Source organism: Pithys albifrons, chromosome 13, assembly GCF_047495875.1.
Source record: "Pithys albifrons albifrons isolate INPA30051 chromosome 13, PitAlb_v1, whole genome shotgun sequence".
NCBI classification, from domain to species: domain Eukaryota; kingdom Metazoa; phylum Chordata; class Aves; order Passeriformes; family Thamnophilidae; genus Pithys; species Pithys albifrons.
In genome coordinates this window covers 21,460,883-21,474,441 of record NC_092470.1, presented here as the reverse complement: position 1 = coordinate 21,474,441, position 13,559 = coordinate 21,460,883, and the positions used below count along the sequence as shown (strand labels likewise).

Genomic DNA, 13,559 nt, shown 5'->3' with positions numbered 1-13,559 from the left:
GGAGGGGAGTCCCCATCCCTGGGAGGATTTAACAACTGTGTGGATGTGGCTCTTGGGGACATGGGGTGGTGGTGGCCTTGGCAGTGCTGGGCAATGGTTGGACTCGGTGGTCTCTGGGGGCTTTTTCCACCCAAACAATTCCATGACTGACCTTCCCAAAGCATTGCAAATTGTACCCTTCCTTTAGTCTTTGCCTAAACCACCCTGAGCCAGCCCCTGTCCCACTGGTCCAGCTGGTGGGACTCATGATGTGACAGTTCTGTGACAGCTGAGGCAGCCCCTGGCTGGGACTGGTCTGGGTCCAGGGAGCTGTGGCCACGTGTTCTCCACTCCTCCTCCTTCAGGGTGAGGGTGGATTACAGATTCACTGTGCCTTCTTCCCTCCCCTCCCTGTGCTGTTCCTGTTATGTTCCACTGAAGGACCTGACTGTCTCAGATGAGAACTTCTCAGAATTCAGGAAGTCAAGGCCAGAAGTGAACATTCCACTGGAGAACTGGCAGCTCTTGGTGTGTCAGCTCAGGTGGGTAAGGCTGTTCCAGCAGGTGCCAAAGGAACCAATCCTGTGTTACAGTAACATCTTCCACTGTAAGTAGAGTGTGTTTTCCACAGGTACTGTGGATCCCTGTGGCACAGCCCACAGCTGTGCTCTCCAGCCCTGCCAGTTCCATGTTTGTGCCATTGAACTCTTTAAACCCAATATAAAGGGATGGATCCAAGAAGAATTAGAGCAATCCCAGTCTAGGCTGTGCTGTGAGCACCAGCCAAATCTTGTAAAATGCAGTGGGAAGAGAAGTCCTGTGCTCTGGATTTGTGTTTCCTCTGCAATCATTTCTAGTCTATCGATTCAGAAAGATTTATATTAAATATTTGTGCTGTGGCTACTGTTTTTATGATTTTTAGCAGAGACTGTTCATTGACACTGTTTTCTGCAAATCAGGACATGCTCCTGTCACTTTTCAGCCTTGAAGGGAAGGAATTGTGTCTGTGTTTTACAAGCTAAAGATCCTGGAGGCCAACAAGGGAACGTGCAAATGTTCTGTGTAAATCCCAATCCCTGCACAGTTCCAGCAGGTGTGTGGTTACCCCCCAGAGCCTGTGAACCCACGTGTGGGTGTGGGGAGGCTGGAGCTCAGGACATTGTCTGATCCACTGCTACATCTCTGGTGGGATTTATGTGGGCTGGTAAATGGGGACAGGGCAGAAAGGAGGATAAATATGATCCTGTTCTTTCTAGCTCAAGTGTATCACAGTATCAGAGATCATTCACTTGTTATATGAAAGACATACATTTATTATCTTCAAACAAAATCTGTCCTCTTAGATTCTCACAGGAACTGGGAGCTGGCAGTGAAATTAGCTGGATGAAGGGAATGTTCCCAGCTTTTCCTTATTCCATGTTACATGACAGAGGGAAGGAGAAGAATCTCACCCTAAAGAGCCTCACGTGGGCAAACTCTGCCAGGGTGTTGTGGTGTGGGGCAGAGCACAGGGCAGGCATGGGGGCTGTGCTGCCATCAGGGCGGTGAGGGCGGCACAGCTGAGTCCCCTCGGGAGAGGGAACCAGTGCCGGGATGGAGCCAGTGCCGGGATGGAACCAGTGCCGGGATGGAGCCAGAGCTGGGATGGAAACAGCGCTCCGATGGAAACAGCGCTCGCTGCGCGCCGGAGGTTCGGCCCCGGCAGGGGAGCGGCAGTGCCGGTGCCGGGCCGGGTGTGCCGGTGCCGGTCCGGGTGTGGCGGTGCCGGTCCGGGTGTGCCGGTGCCGGTCCGGGTGTGCCGGTGCCGGGCCGGGTGTGCCGGTGTCGGGCCGGGTGTGCCGGTCCCGCCCGCTCTATCGGTGCTGGGGCCGGGGCGGCTCCCGCGGTTGGGGCTCGGCGATAGCGCCGGGACGGGACGGGAAAGGCGCTGCCCCCGGGACAGCCCCGCGCCTGCGGGCGGGGTGGGAGGGGTCGCGATCCCGGTCCGCTCCCTGTCCCGATTCCCTTTCGATCCCCATCCCGATCCGATTCCTATCTCTGATTCCCATCCCCATCCAATCCCCATTCCCATCCTCTTCCTTATCCTATCCCTATCCCTACCCCTAACCCCATCCCTATCCCTATCCTATCCCTATCCCCATACTATCCCTTTCCCCATCCTATCCTATCCCTATCCGCATTCCCATTCCACCCCGTCCCTATCCCTACCCCGTCCCTATCCCTACCCACATCCCCATCCCATTCCATCCCATCCCAGCCCGCTCCGTTTCCCGCCACGGTAGCCCCGCCCCCTGTGGGCGTGTCCAGGGGGCGTGTCCCTCCCGTGGTTCCGCGCGCGGCGCCGGCGCCGCTGTGTGGCCAAGATGGCGGCGGAGGCTGCGGACTCGTGGGGTGGGTGCGGCGGGGCCGGGGGGGGTCCTGCCCCTCATTGCCCCTCACCGCCCTCACCTCCCGCTCCCCTCCTCTCCCCACAGACGCCGACAGCTTCGAGGTGGTGGAGCCCGTGGCCAAGCGCCTGGTGCCGGGGGTGACCGGGGACCGCTGGGCCGGAGAGGATGAGGAGGACGATGTGAAGGTGCGGCCGGGCCTTGCCGTGAGGGGTCGAACGTGGGGCCGGACCGGGCCGGGGGTGTTCCCGGAGCCGGGGCTGGGCTCTGGGGGGCGGTGGGGCCTCCTCGGGGCGGTCACAGTGACAGGCCGAGCGTTGTCGCTGCCCAGACCAGGCCCTGCCGCTCCCCCGCCCTTCGGGCCCCTCGGCCCGTGGCCACGGGAGCGACAGGGCAGGTGCTGTTCCCTGTGCTGGTGCTCCTGGTGCTGCTTTGGCACCGCTTTGCCGCCTTCTGTTGTGTTGTTGAGGCGCCGTGGGAAGGGTTTTTGGTGTGTGTCTGCGTGGCATCGGGGTTGGAACGTGTGTGGGATCATTTCTGGTGCTTTCCTCAAAGGCTGTTTGCTCCTGCGTGGTTCCAGCTGCCACAGACATCTGTCTGCTCCCTGCTCATGTGGATGGTGCAGGGGGATGCCAGGGAACACCCAGGGAGTGGGAGAGATGGGAGGCAAGGACAGGGCTTGGAGCAGCCGGGGCTGGTGGGAGGGAGTGGGTTGAGATGAGCTTTAAGATCCCTTCCAGCCCAAACCATCCCATCTGATCCCTATCCCTGTCTGATTCCTATTCCATTCCTATCCCTATCCTCATCCCCATCAAGTCCCCATTCCCTTCCCATCCTCATCCCTATACCTATTCCTATCCCCATCCAGTCCCCATTCCCTTCCCATCCCTATCACTATCCCCATTCCCCTCTCCATTCCTATCCCATTCCCATCCATCCCCATTCCCATCCTCATTCCCATCCCCATCCCATCCCCATCCCCATCCCATCCCCATCCCCATCCCTATCCTTGATTCCAGCATTCCATGAGTGCAGCAGCTCAATCCCACAAGACCATTTTGTTTGCAGTTCTGCTCTAGGCCCTTGTGACACACCCTGGGAGGGGTCGGGCCCTGCACTGGGGTGGGGAAGGTCCTGCAGGGAGTGTTGGTGCTGCTGGGGCAGGTCTGGGGTCAGGGCAGTTTTCAGAATCTCTGCAAAACACCAGCAGTTGTTCTTGGGGCTCAGGGTGGAGTCCTGTCCATGAGCACTGTGGGAAAAGTAGTTCATCTGCTCTTCAAAAGAACCAAAATGACCAATTCTGAGTTACAAGTTACCCCTTTCCTCCTGGGTTCCAGGTTACCCCTTTCCTCCTGGGTTCCAGGCTACCCCTTTCCTCCTGGGTTCCAGGCTACCCCTTTCCTCCTGGGTTCCAGGTTAGCCCTTTCCTCCTGGGTTCCAGGTTAGCCCTTTCCTCCTGGGTTCCAGGCTACCCCTTTCCTCCTGGGTTCCAGGTTAGCCCTTTCCTCCTGGGTTCCAGGTTAGCCCTTTCCTCCTGGGTTCCAGGTTAGCCCTTTCCTCCTGGGTTCCAGGTTAGCCCTTTCCTCCTGGGTTCCAGGTTACCCCTTTTCCTCCTGGGTTCCAGGTTACCCCTTTCCTCCTGGGTTCCAGGTTAGCCCTTTCCTCCTGGGTTCCAGGTTAGCCCTTTCCTCCTGGGTTCCAGGTTAGCCCTTTCCTCCTGGGTTCCAGGTTAGCCCTTTCCTCCTGGGTTCCAGGTTACCCCTTTTCCTCCTGGGTTCCAGGTTACCCCTTTCCTCCTGGGTTCCAGGTTACCCCTTTCCTCCTGGGTTCCAGGCTACCCCTTTCCTCCTGGGATGCCCAGCCCGGCACAGGTCCTGCTGTGTGAGCAGCAGCCCCGGGCTGTGGGGGTGGCACTGCAGGGGGGTGGCAGCTGCCCAGGTGTGTGTGGGATTTGTCCAGCTGGGTGTTCTGTGCAGGTGCAGCTCAGAGTCCTCCTCCTGACCTGCTTTTCCTCCTGCCTTGGGAAGGGAGGGCTTTGCAGCTGTTTGGGATGTGCCAGGAGAGCTGCACTGGGGGGTATCTGGACACACCTGTGGGTTCTGTGTCTGTTTAATAAAGGAACAAAGTTTGCTCACATGGGATCCCAGAATCCCAAACTGTTTGGGGTTGGAAGGGACCTTAAAGATCATCTCATCCACCCCCTGCCATGGGCAGGGACACTTCCCACTGTCCCAGGCTGCTCCAAGCCCTGTCCAGGCTGGCCTGGGACACTCCCAGGGATGGGGCAGCCACAGCTTCTCTGGGCACCTGTGCCAGGGCCTGCCCACCCTCCCAGCCAGGAATTCCCTCCCAATATCCCACCTATCCCTGCCCTCTGGCAGAGGGAACCATCCTACATTTTATATCTCACATGTACTAAGAATGCAGCTACTCCACTATTCCCAAAGGATTGTGGACGTGGAGCTGGAGCTCCATCTAGAGAGGATCCAGCAAAGAAAGGTGGGTGTTGTTTGTTTTTCCCTGGTTTGCTCCTCCTGCCAAACCCCCCGAGCTGGGCCTGGGGTGGTGCCAGGCTTGGGATTCCTCAGGGAATTCCCACCCCAGGGAATGACGGGGCTGCCCAGCAGCTCAGAGTGTTTCTGGCCACGAGTTGGCTGAAGGTGTTTCACCTTTTGGAATGTGCTTTATACCTTCAGATCTGTAATTTATTTGGGGAGATTCTTCAGTGATGAACCTGCAGTAAGTGTCAGTTGGGAAGTGTCGACTTCCCCAGGTTTAAAATTAGCACTTTGGTAACAGAACTCCTGTCAGTGTTCCCAGCACACACATTCCCAGGGGCTGGGCCTCCTGCCAGGGAATTCTCATGGATTGACTCAGTGCTGGCAGAGCCAGAGCTGGGCAGGGCCTGCTCCTGTCCCAGTGCCTGGTGCAGGAGCCCTCGTGCCCAGGGCCTGGCACTTCCCAGTCTTGCCTCCTTGGAAGTTGTTTTGGTAGCCCTGGTGTAGTTGGGACGCAGAAAGGGTGTTGAAATACTTGGAATAAAGGTGTTCTCTTGGAATGCCTGCAAAGGCACAGCACTGAGGCAGTTTGTTCTTCCTCCAAGGAGCTGGCACAGCTGGCAGGGCATGGAATTCCCTGGGGTTTGTAGACCAGGCTGGGCTGGTAGGACATGGAATTCCCTGAGCTGGCAGGCCAGGCTGGGCTGGTAGGACATGGAATTCTCTGGAGTTTGTAAACCAGGAATAGTTTATGGACGTGGTAGGACATGGGATTTCCTTGAGTTTATAAACCGGGCACAGCTGGCAGGACATGGAATTCCTTGAGCTGGCAGGGCTGGCAGGACATGGAACTCCCTGAGCTGGCAGGGCTGGCAGGACATGGAACTCCCTGAGCTGTCAGGCCAGGCAGGGCTGGCACTGGGGGTCTGTTGGGTGGGCAGAGCAGGTCTCATCCCTGCCCACCTGCCCTCCCTCCAGGAGGTGTCCCACCTGTCCCAGTGCCATGGGGTGTTTTCCCTCAATCCCTCCTGGCCAGGCCCTTCCCCTGGAGCTGCTCCTCTTTCCCAGCCTGGCCAGGGGGATGGAGCAGGGGCCGGGGCAGCTCCTGGAGTGCTGAGTGCAGCTCTTTAGGCAGTGGGTGTAACGAACTCTTAATTAGCTGGCAGCTCAAATGAAGCTGCTCCAGATTGCAGTCAGCTCCCTGGAATGTGGCAGGGAAGCAGAGTCCTCTGCAGGTGCCAATTAACCAGGTGAGCTGGTGGAGGGACTCTGTCCCTGCTGGGGTCAGCACATCCCGTGGCACGTGGGGCTCCCACCACACCTCGGGGTGGCCCCCAGAGGTCCTGCCTGCTTGGCTTGGCCCTCCCAGGCTGTTGGGAGGGGGGAACAGGGAATGAATGGTCTGTGTGTGGGGAGAGCCCTTTGGTGGCTCCCTTGCCTATAAAATGCAGCCATTTCTGGCCAAACATTGGCCAGGGGAGATTCAGGTTGGATGTTGGGAACTGCTGAGGGCAGTGGGGGTGTCCCCATCCCTGGAACTGCTCACAGAACACGAGGATGTGGCACTTGGGGACTTGGGTTAGTGCTGAACGTGGGGCTGGGGCTTGGTGATCTTAGAGGTCTTTTCCAGCCTGGATGATTCCATGAAAACCTGCTCAAAACTGTGGTCCTGGGGCTGCTGAAGTTGGAATTCCTGCCCAGATCTGGGCTCCCTGTATCCTCCTCTGCTGCTGCCTCTTCTCCCGCTCCCACAGCATGGCCTGCTCTGAGGGTGGGGTGTGGGCAGCAAATCCAGGGTGGGTTTCACCTGAGCTGGGCAGTTCCCCGGGCAGCTCCCTGGGCAGCTCCCTGGGCAGCTCCCTGGGCAGCTCTATGGGCAGCTCCCTGGGCAGTTCCCCGGGCAGCTCCATGAGCAGTTCCCCGGGCAGCTCCCTGGGCATTTCCCCGGGCAGCTCCCTGGGCAGCTCCCTGGGCATTTCCCCGGGCAGCTCCCTGGGCAGCTCCCTGGGCAGCTCCATGGGCAGCCACAGGAATACTTTCCCAGCACAGGGAGGGGGTCCCTGGGGTGCTGGTGCCCCAGAACAGCCTGTGCTGGTTCCAGCTGGGCTGGTGGTTTCCAGCAGAGCGACATCCCCCCTTCAGTGCCATTCCAGAGCCTCATGATACAAGAAATGAAAGTAAAGTCCTGTTTTATGTGTGGCTGTTCATGATGTGGCTGTTGCAGCTGTTGACATGAGCTGACTGTTTGACCAAAACCTGCCTTTTTCATCTCAAGAACTGGTCCAACAGTGTGGACACCCCCCAGAAACTCCTGTGGTGCAGCTCCCACAGCTCCCTCATCCACACGTGAGATTAATGGGCTTGTGGGGATTTAAGGAGGGTTAGAGTGTCTGTAAAAGAATCTGTGTTATTTTGCAGGATAACTGGGATGATGAGGAGGAAGAGGAGGAGGTAAAGGAGACAGAGGTAAAACAAGGTGAGACCTCAAGGGAACACCTGGCTCTGTATCAGCATCAGAACAGACACTGACTTTGTCTGGGGGTGTGTGAGGATCCAAACCCGACCAGGGCTGGGGCTGGGTTGAACAAAAGGGTGTCTTTGCCTCCATGTTCAGGTCCCAGTAGGAGATCTCAGTGGCTCTGAGTGTTTCTGTGATTGTGGGGAGGGGAACCATCCCCATCAGAACTCCTGAGAGCTGCAGCTCCTGTCCATGTCTTACAGAACCGAAAGTTTCAGAAAAAAAGAAAATAGCAGAAAAAATCAAAGAAAAAGAAAAGCTACAGAAGAAAAAGCAAGAGGAGCTTAAAAAAAGGGTAATTCTTGATTTCTTCTGGGCTGTATAAATTGCAGAGGGCAGGTTTGGTGGGGTGTTTTGGAGGTTGAACAAGACCTGCAAAGGTCTTGACTCATCTGATAAACCAGACTCAGGTGTTGCAGGTGATCCCACCCGGGGCTGTTGGCCTTAATTCCTGTGTGATTTAACCAGCAGCATTTGGAGCAGTGTTGTCCCAGCTCCTTTGGGTGCAGCACAGGATGGGCCAGGCAGGTGTGGGAGCTCCCAGGGTGGTTCCTGCCCATTCCTTGTGAGCTGACCATTGATGGACACTGGACACTGTTCCAGGCAGGGGCTGTTTCCAGGCCTGGCCGTGCTCCAGGCAGGAGTGGGGGCTCAGTGGCCCTGCAGGAGCCCCCAGTCCTAAAGGGGCCATTTCCCCTCAGTTAGAGGCACCAGAGGAGCAGAAGGAGCTCACACCAGAGGAACAGTTGGCAGACAAACTACGGCTAAAGAAGCTACAAGAGGAGTCGGACCTTGAGTTAGCAAAGGAAACATTTGGTGAGTGTCAAGCAGCAGGACTCAAACCCGTGGGACCTGTGGGGCCCTGCAGAGGCCTGGGCAGGGTTTGGCTCTCAGCACACGGGCCTGTGGCAGCGAGAACAAAGGGAGCAAAGTGCTGAGGCACAGCAGGGTTCCTCACACAGGGAAGCGTCTCTGTGATTGCAGGCAGTGATTCAGCTCAGCCCAGTGCTCAGGGAGCTGTCAGAGGGCAGTGCTGTGGGGGATGCACCTGCAGAGAACCAGCCTGAGGTTTGCACTCAGGAGCTTGAGACAGGAGTTGTTTATTTGAGGGGAAAGGGGCCTCCTGTTGTGCAGCTTGTCCAGAGAACAGGAATAGCTGAGGCAAATTACTGAGCTTGGAAGAGTCAGAGACACTTTGGACATGGGCCTGGAGTGCCAAGACAAGGGGAAGTCACTGAGGTTTGCAGCAAAGTCCCCTCCTGTAGGGCCGGGGATCAGGGTGGGCTCAGTGGGGAGCAGAGCTGGGTGGGGTGGGAGCAGCCAGGACACTCCTGCTCCCTCAGGGTCACCTGCTGGGGGTCCCAGCCCGTGGTCTCTGCAAGCTCTGCCTTCTGTGCAGGTGTAAATAGCACTTGTGGAATCGATGCCATGAACCCCTCGACGAAGGACGATTTCACGGAATTCGGGAAACTCCTCAAGGAGAAGATCACACAGTACGAGAAGTCGTTACATTATGCGGCGTTTTTGGAGGCCTTAGTTCGGGACGTTTGCATTTCCTGTGAGTGCAGAGCCCGGGGGCAGCGCGGCTGAGGGGCGGGGAAGGGCTGGGGAGGGGCTGGGGCAGGGGAGGGGCGGGGAAGGGCTGGGGAGGGGCTGGGGCAGGGGAGGGGCGGGGAAGGGCTGGGGAGGGGCTGGGGCAGGGGAGGGGCGGGGAGGGGAACGGGCTGGGGCAGGAGAGGGGCTGGGGCAGGGGAGGGGCAGGGAGGGGAACGGGCTGGGGCAGGAGAGGGGCGGGGAACGGGCTGGGGCAGAGGAGGGGCTGGGGCAGGAGAGGGGCGGGGAACGGGCTGGGGCAGGAGAGGGGCAGGGCAGGGAACGGGCTGGGGCAGGGGAGGGGCAGGGCAGGGGGCTCGGGGGAGTCGGCACTTAATGGAGCACCGACCTGTCCAATTCCCACAAACTCCATCAAGGATTCTCCTGTACCAGAGCTGCTCTTGCTGCATGTCAGAGACAGTCATTTAAAAAGGGGGAATTTTTATGCTGATCTAAATCCTGCATGTTCTTCTGGAAGCTGATGATGATATTATTATGAAATTATTATTATTATTATTATTATTATTATTATTATTATTATTATTATTATTATTATTATTATTATAAATTCTCTCAGGCAGGTAAGTTGAGAACCTCGTTTGGAGGGAAACTATTCTGAAATTGAGTTTGTGTAATTCTGGGACTGCAGATTAATTGTTCTGGAATTCAGTGTGTAACTATTCAGAGAAAATCTGATTTAAACTCCTTTTCCCACTGCCCTGGTGGCTGAAGCACTTGGAGCACTCCCTGGGATCTGTCCCTGTCTCATTCCCAGTTGTCCTTCAGGGCGAGGTAACTCGATCCCAGGCAGGGTAAATCCTGGCAGCAGCTGGGACCTTCCATCTCTGCTGGATTCCACAGCCCCTCGGGGAGGGCTCCCACCTCCCACCCCTTTACTGACAGTGATTTATTGTTAATCCCCTGCTCCTTTTGATGCATTTCACTGCATTTCATTCAATGTTGCCGTATTTTCCTCTTTAAATGCCTCATTAAGACTCAACAACTCTCAGCTCCAGAGGTGCCAGCTGGAATCTGCTGGGATGGGAAGGAGCAGGATCTCCCACTCTCTGTTTTGCTGATGTGAATGAAGTTCTGTCCCATCGTGACATCAACACTCAGTTCTGGTTTTAGAGACCCTTCACATTGTTTAACATTCACCTGCCTTGTAAGAACAACACTGATGAAGAATCTGTTTCTTTTATCCTTTTCTTCCCCCGTTGCAGTGGAAGTGGATGATTTGAAAAAGATCACAAACACTCTGACAGTTCTATGCAGTGAAAAGCAAAAACAGGAGAAGGTAGGATTGATTCCCCAGGGATCACCTGCTCGGGCTCCCGGGAGGGGGGACAGGGAAGCTCTGACTGAACTGCTGGTTTGGGATGAGCAGGAGGGGAAATGATCCCTTTGGGTGCTGCTGGAGTGTTGAATCCTGTTTGCTGTGGGAGAGGAGCAGGAGGTGATTCAATCTGGAGATTCCAGGGAAAACCTTGATTCATTTACAGCAAGGGAGTGTGGGGTGGGAACCATCAGCACTGGTACCTTTGGCACGGGGATCTCTGAGTGTTCCCCAGGGACAGGTGGGTGACTCTGACTGGGGTAATGACACAGCCCTGGGCATGATCCAATAAACATCCTCCTCCTCCTCCTGCTGCAGAATAAAGCCAAAAAGAAGAAAAAAGGGGTTGTTCCTGGAGGGGGCCTGAAGGCCACCATGAAAGACGACCTGGCCGACTACGGGGGCTACGACGGAGAGTACGTACAAGACTTTGAAGACTTCATGTGACATTTATCTCCCTTCTGTTATCTTTCTGTTGCCCATAATCCCTTAAACATGTAGCACAACTTCTCTTCCTTTAAATTCTGCCAAATGCTACAATCAGAATTGCAGTATCTGTGCTGGGGGTTGGACGTGCCGGGCCCGGGCGGAGGCTCCAGGCAGGGGTAGGAGAAAAAGCTCTGAAAATTGCAGGTAAAAACCCAAAATTCTGATCCTGGGCACTGCTGCTGTTTAATTAGACAGCAACAGCCACTAAATTGGGAAGGAATTGGAATGAATGGAAGGATTAGAACCAGCACAGCTCCATGCCATGGCCTCAGCTGTCCCTGCCCAGGGCCATGAGCACGAGCAGTTTGCAGCAGGGCAGGGTGTGCACGTAGAGTTCAGTCGCTTGGTGTGAGTAGAGCTTGAGGTTTGCAGCATTTGGGAAGGGCTCTGCTGCCCAGTGTGGGTCCTGCACTGGGAGCGTGGCCTGGGCCAGCCCCTGCCCTGGGCCAGCCCCTGCCCCACAGCCTGGACAGCCCTGGGGGCACAGCCCACGGGGTGAGGATGAACTTAGTTCCACTCGTCTAAATTTCCACTAATGCAGCTCTGGGGTGGGTGCTCTTTAACAGTTAATTAATGGGTTTAAGTGCAAAACAAAATCCAGACCACAAGACTTCCTTGGGGCTCTCCTGGTTTGTGGTGGGTCTTTCACGACTCAGCCCTTTTCTTTCATTAAAAACCAAACTTGCTTTGCAAACTGCAGCAGTTCCTCCAATTGGCAAATTGTTATGTTAACAATTACAACATCTGCAATGTTTTATAAAGCAACTAATTTAATAAAAATCACTATTGAGGACTTCACCAGGCTGGCCTTGGAGCAGTTCTTTTGGGACCTAAAAGAGAAATACCTGAAGAGGGAGCTTTGCAAAGCTGAGCTGTGCTGGGTCTGTGCCGACTGCCTGAGCCTGGAAAAGTTTAATATTTATATAAAAATATATATTTAATATCTATATTAATAGTTAATAACTGTAAGAATTCACTGGCACTTGATTACTTCTTTTGCTTCAGGATGGCAGAATTAGAAATGTACAAGACTTTAGAAAACAACCCCAGTCTACTCAGACTGGACTCTGAGAACGGATTATCCTCACGTGTACCTGGAACCTTCACTAGTTCTGCTTATTCCCCCCTTGTACTGGAGGTTCTGCCCCTGGTTCAGCCAGTTTGGATACAGTTCCTGGGGGACTCCCTGTCCCCACCTCTGATTTAAAGGGCTGCTGGATCTGCCTGTGCCAGTTCCTGTTTGCTGGTGACTCAAGTGATTTATGAACAATCAGCTTTATTATACAAAACACTGTTCTAGATTAACAGTCTCAGCATCTTAAATATTTACAGCCCCCACCCCAGTCCTGTTCCAACTCCCTGCACAGCAGAGCCCTGGGAGGGGGTCCCTGATCCATCTCTGCTCTCAGCACAGCCCATGGGAAGCTCCAGAGCCAGGCTGTGCTCCGGGCTGGAATTCAGCTGGAATTCAGCTGGATAGCAGGTCATTGAGGCAGCAGCTGGTCTGAGGGTCCTTCAGCAGGGAGTTGACCACGTCATAGAGCCTGTGCTCGTAGGCCAGCCTGTAGTGGGTGGAAATGTCCTCACAGTGAGCCAGGAACCGCCTCAGGTTCTTCACAGCAGCATCAGCAGGGGGGTGTTGTTTGACCCTGGGAACAATAATTGTGCTGTAACTGAGACAGAAAAGCTGCCCAGGCACCCACAGACTCTTTCTCTGGGCCTGCAACACCAGCCTGTGCTCAACACCTGTACTTGTTTATTGGCTCTGATTCATTTAAAAGAGGATTTTCTCTGCCCAGCCCTGAGCTCCCTGTTTGTCCAGCTTGAGGAGAGGGGGAATCAGAGCTGCTTCCACAGTGTGCTCAGGAAACTAAACCTACAAAGAAATTCTTCCCCATGGGGGTGGGCAGGCCCTGGCACAGGTGCCCAGAGGAGCTGTGGCTGCCCCAGCCCTGGGGGTGTCCCAGGCCAGCTTGGACAGGGCTTGGAGCAGCCTGGGCTGGTGGGAGGTGTCCTTGGCTCTGAACAGGATGGGCATTGAGGTCCCTCCCCACCCAAACCATTCCAGGACTCTGTGATTGTACCTCCAGCCCCCCAAATGACACCTTATCCTGAGCAAGGTTTAACACTCCCCCCCTGTCAGAGGCAGCTGCCCCTCCCCAGGCCCCTGAGGAGAACAAAGCTGCAGTTTGGGCACAGAACTCACTTCTTGGAAACCTCCTCGAACAGGCCCGGCCTCAGGGGCTGCTGCTGCTTGAACTCCTCCAGGTAGGTGAAGTCTCCCTTGGTGATCACCTGCTGGTGCAGAACCTCGGCCCAGTCGGGGCTGAACTCGTAGGCCTCGGCCACGATCGCTGCCTGCAGGGAGAGCAGAGGCTGCAGATCCTGAGCAGGAAAGGGCTGAGGGCACAGACAGTACTGACAGAGCCCAGGCCTTCTCTTGGGCCCCTCTCTGGCTGCTGCTCTTGAAAGCAGCTCTAGTGCAGAGTACCAAAGTACAGCACATGATCTTCCTCAACTCCTGAATGGAATGCCAGAGGGGGGATCATCTGTTCTTGGTTAAATAAACCCCTTTATTTCTTACTTCCAAATGTACAGCCCGAGGGATGCCAACGTAAACTGGATTTCAGGGCTCTGGGATAGATTCATGGCAGCCCCTGGACAGCCAAGGCCTGGGCTGCAGGATGGCAGGAACCAGCAGGAATGCCAGGAGTGTTTGCAACACCAGGACTGTGCTTGCAGTGCCAGGCCTGGTCCCA

General features: G+C 55.7%; 2 protein-coding genes across 3 annotated transcripts in view; one reads left to right on the top strand and one right to left on the bottom strand.

The window, feature by feature from the left end:
- Window positions 1-2,299: 2,299 nt before the first annotated feature.
- Window positions 2,300-11,598, top strand: EIF3J (eukaryotic translation initiation factor 3 subunit J). The gene is made up of 8 exons (XM_071568647.1): window positions 2,300-2,370; window positions 2,454-2,554; window positions 7,283-7,340; window positions 7,586-7,677; window positions 8,084-8,198; window positions 8,782-8,940; window positions 10,199-10,272; window positions 10,630-11,598. Exons 1-8 carry the CDS (start codon window positions 2,343-2,345, stop codon window positions 10,756-10,758), a joined length of 756 nt encoding a protein of 251 aa, XP_071424748.1. The 5' UTR covers window positions 2,300-2,342; the 3' UTR covers window positions 10,759-11,598.
- Window positions 11,362-13,559, bottom strand: part of SPG11 (SPG11 vesicle trafficking associated, spatacsin) — a 31,504-nt gene continuing 29,306 nt past the window's right edge. Inside the window, exons 39-40 of one of the 2 annotated variants that reach the window (XM_071568644.1) lie at window positions 13,007-13,158; window positions 11,362-12,449 (exon numbers count right to left, since the gene is read on the bottom strand). In XM_071568644.1, coding sequence (XP_071424745.1) covers window positions 12,269-12,449; window positions 13,007-13,158 — 333 coding nt within the window. In that variant the 3' untranslated portion in view covers window positions 11,362-12,268. The remainder of the gene's footprint in view (window positions 12,450-13,006; window positions 13,159-13,559) is intronic. The other variant, XM_071568645.1, reaches the window with a different exon arrangement.

Bases quoted from the DNA above. Each gene is read 5' to 3' on its own strand.
- EIF3J (XM_071568647.1), top strand. From the start codon at position 2,343: ATGGCGGCGGAGGCTGCGGACTCGTGGG. The intron at 7,341-7,585 runs GTGAGACCTCAA...CATGTCTTACAG, and splicing joins GGAGACAGAGGTAAAACAAG to AACCGAAAGTTTCAGAAAAA. The intron at 8,199-8,781 runs GTGAGTGTCAAG...CCTTCTGTGCAG, and splicing joins GTTAGCAAAGGAAACATTTG to GTGTAAATAGCACTTGTGGA.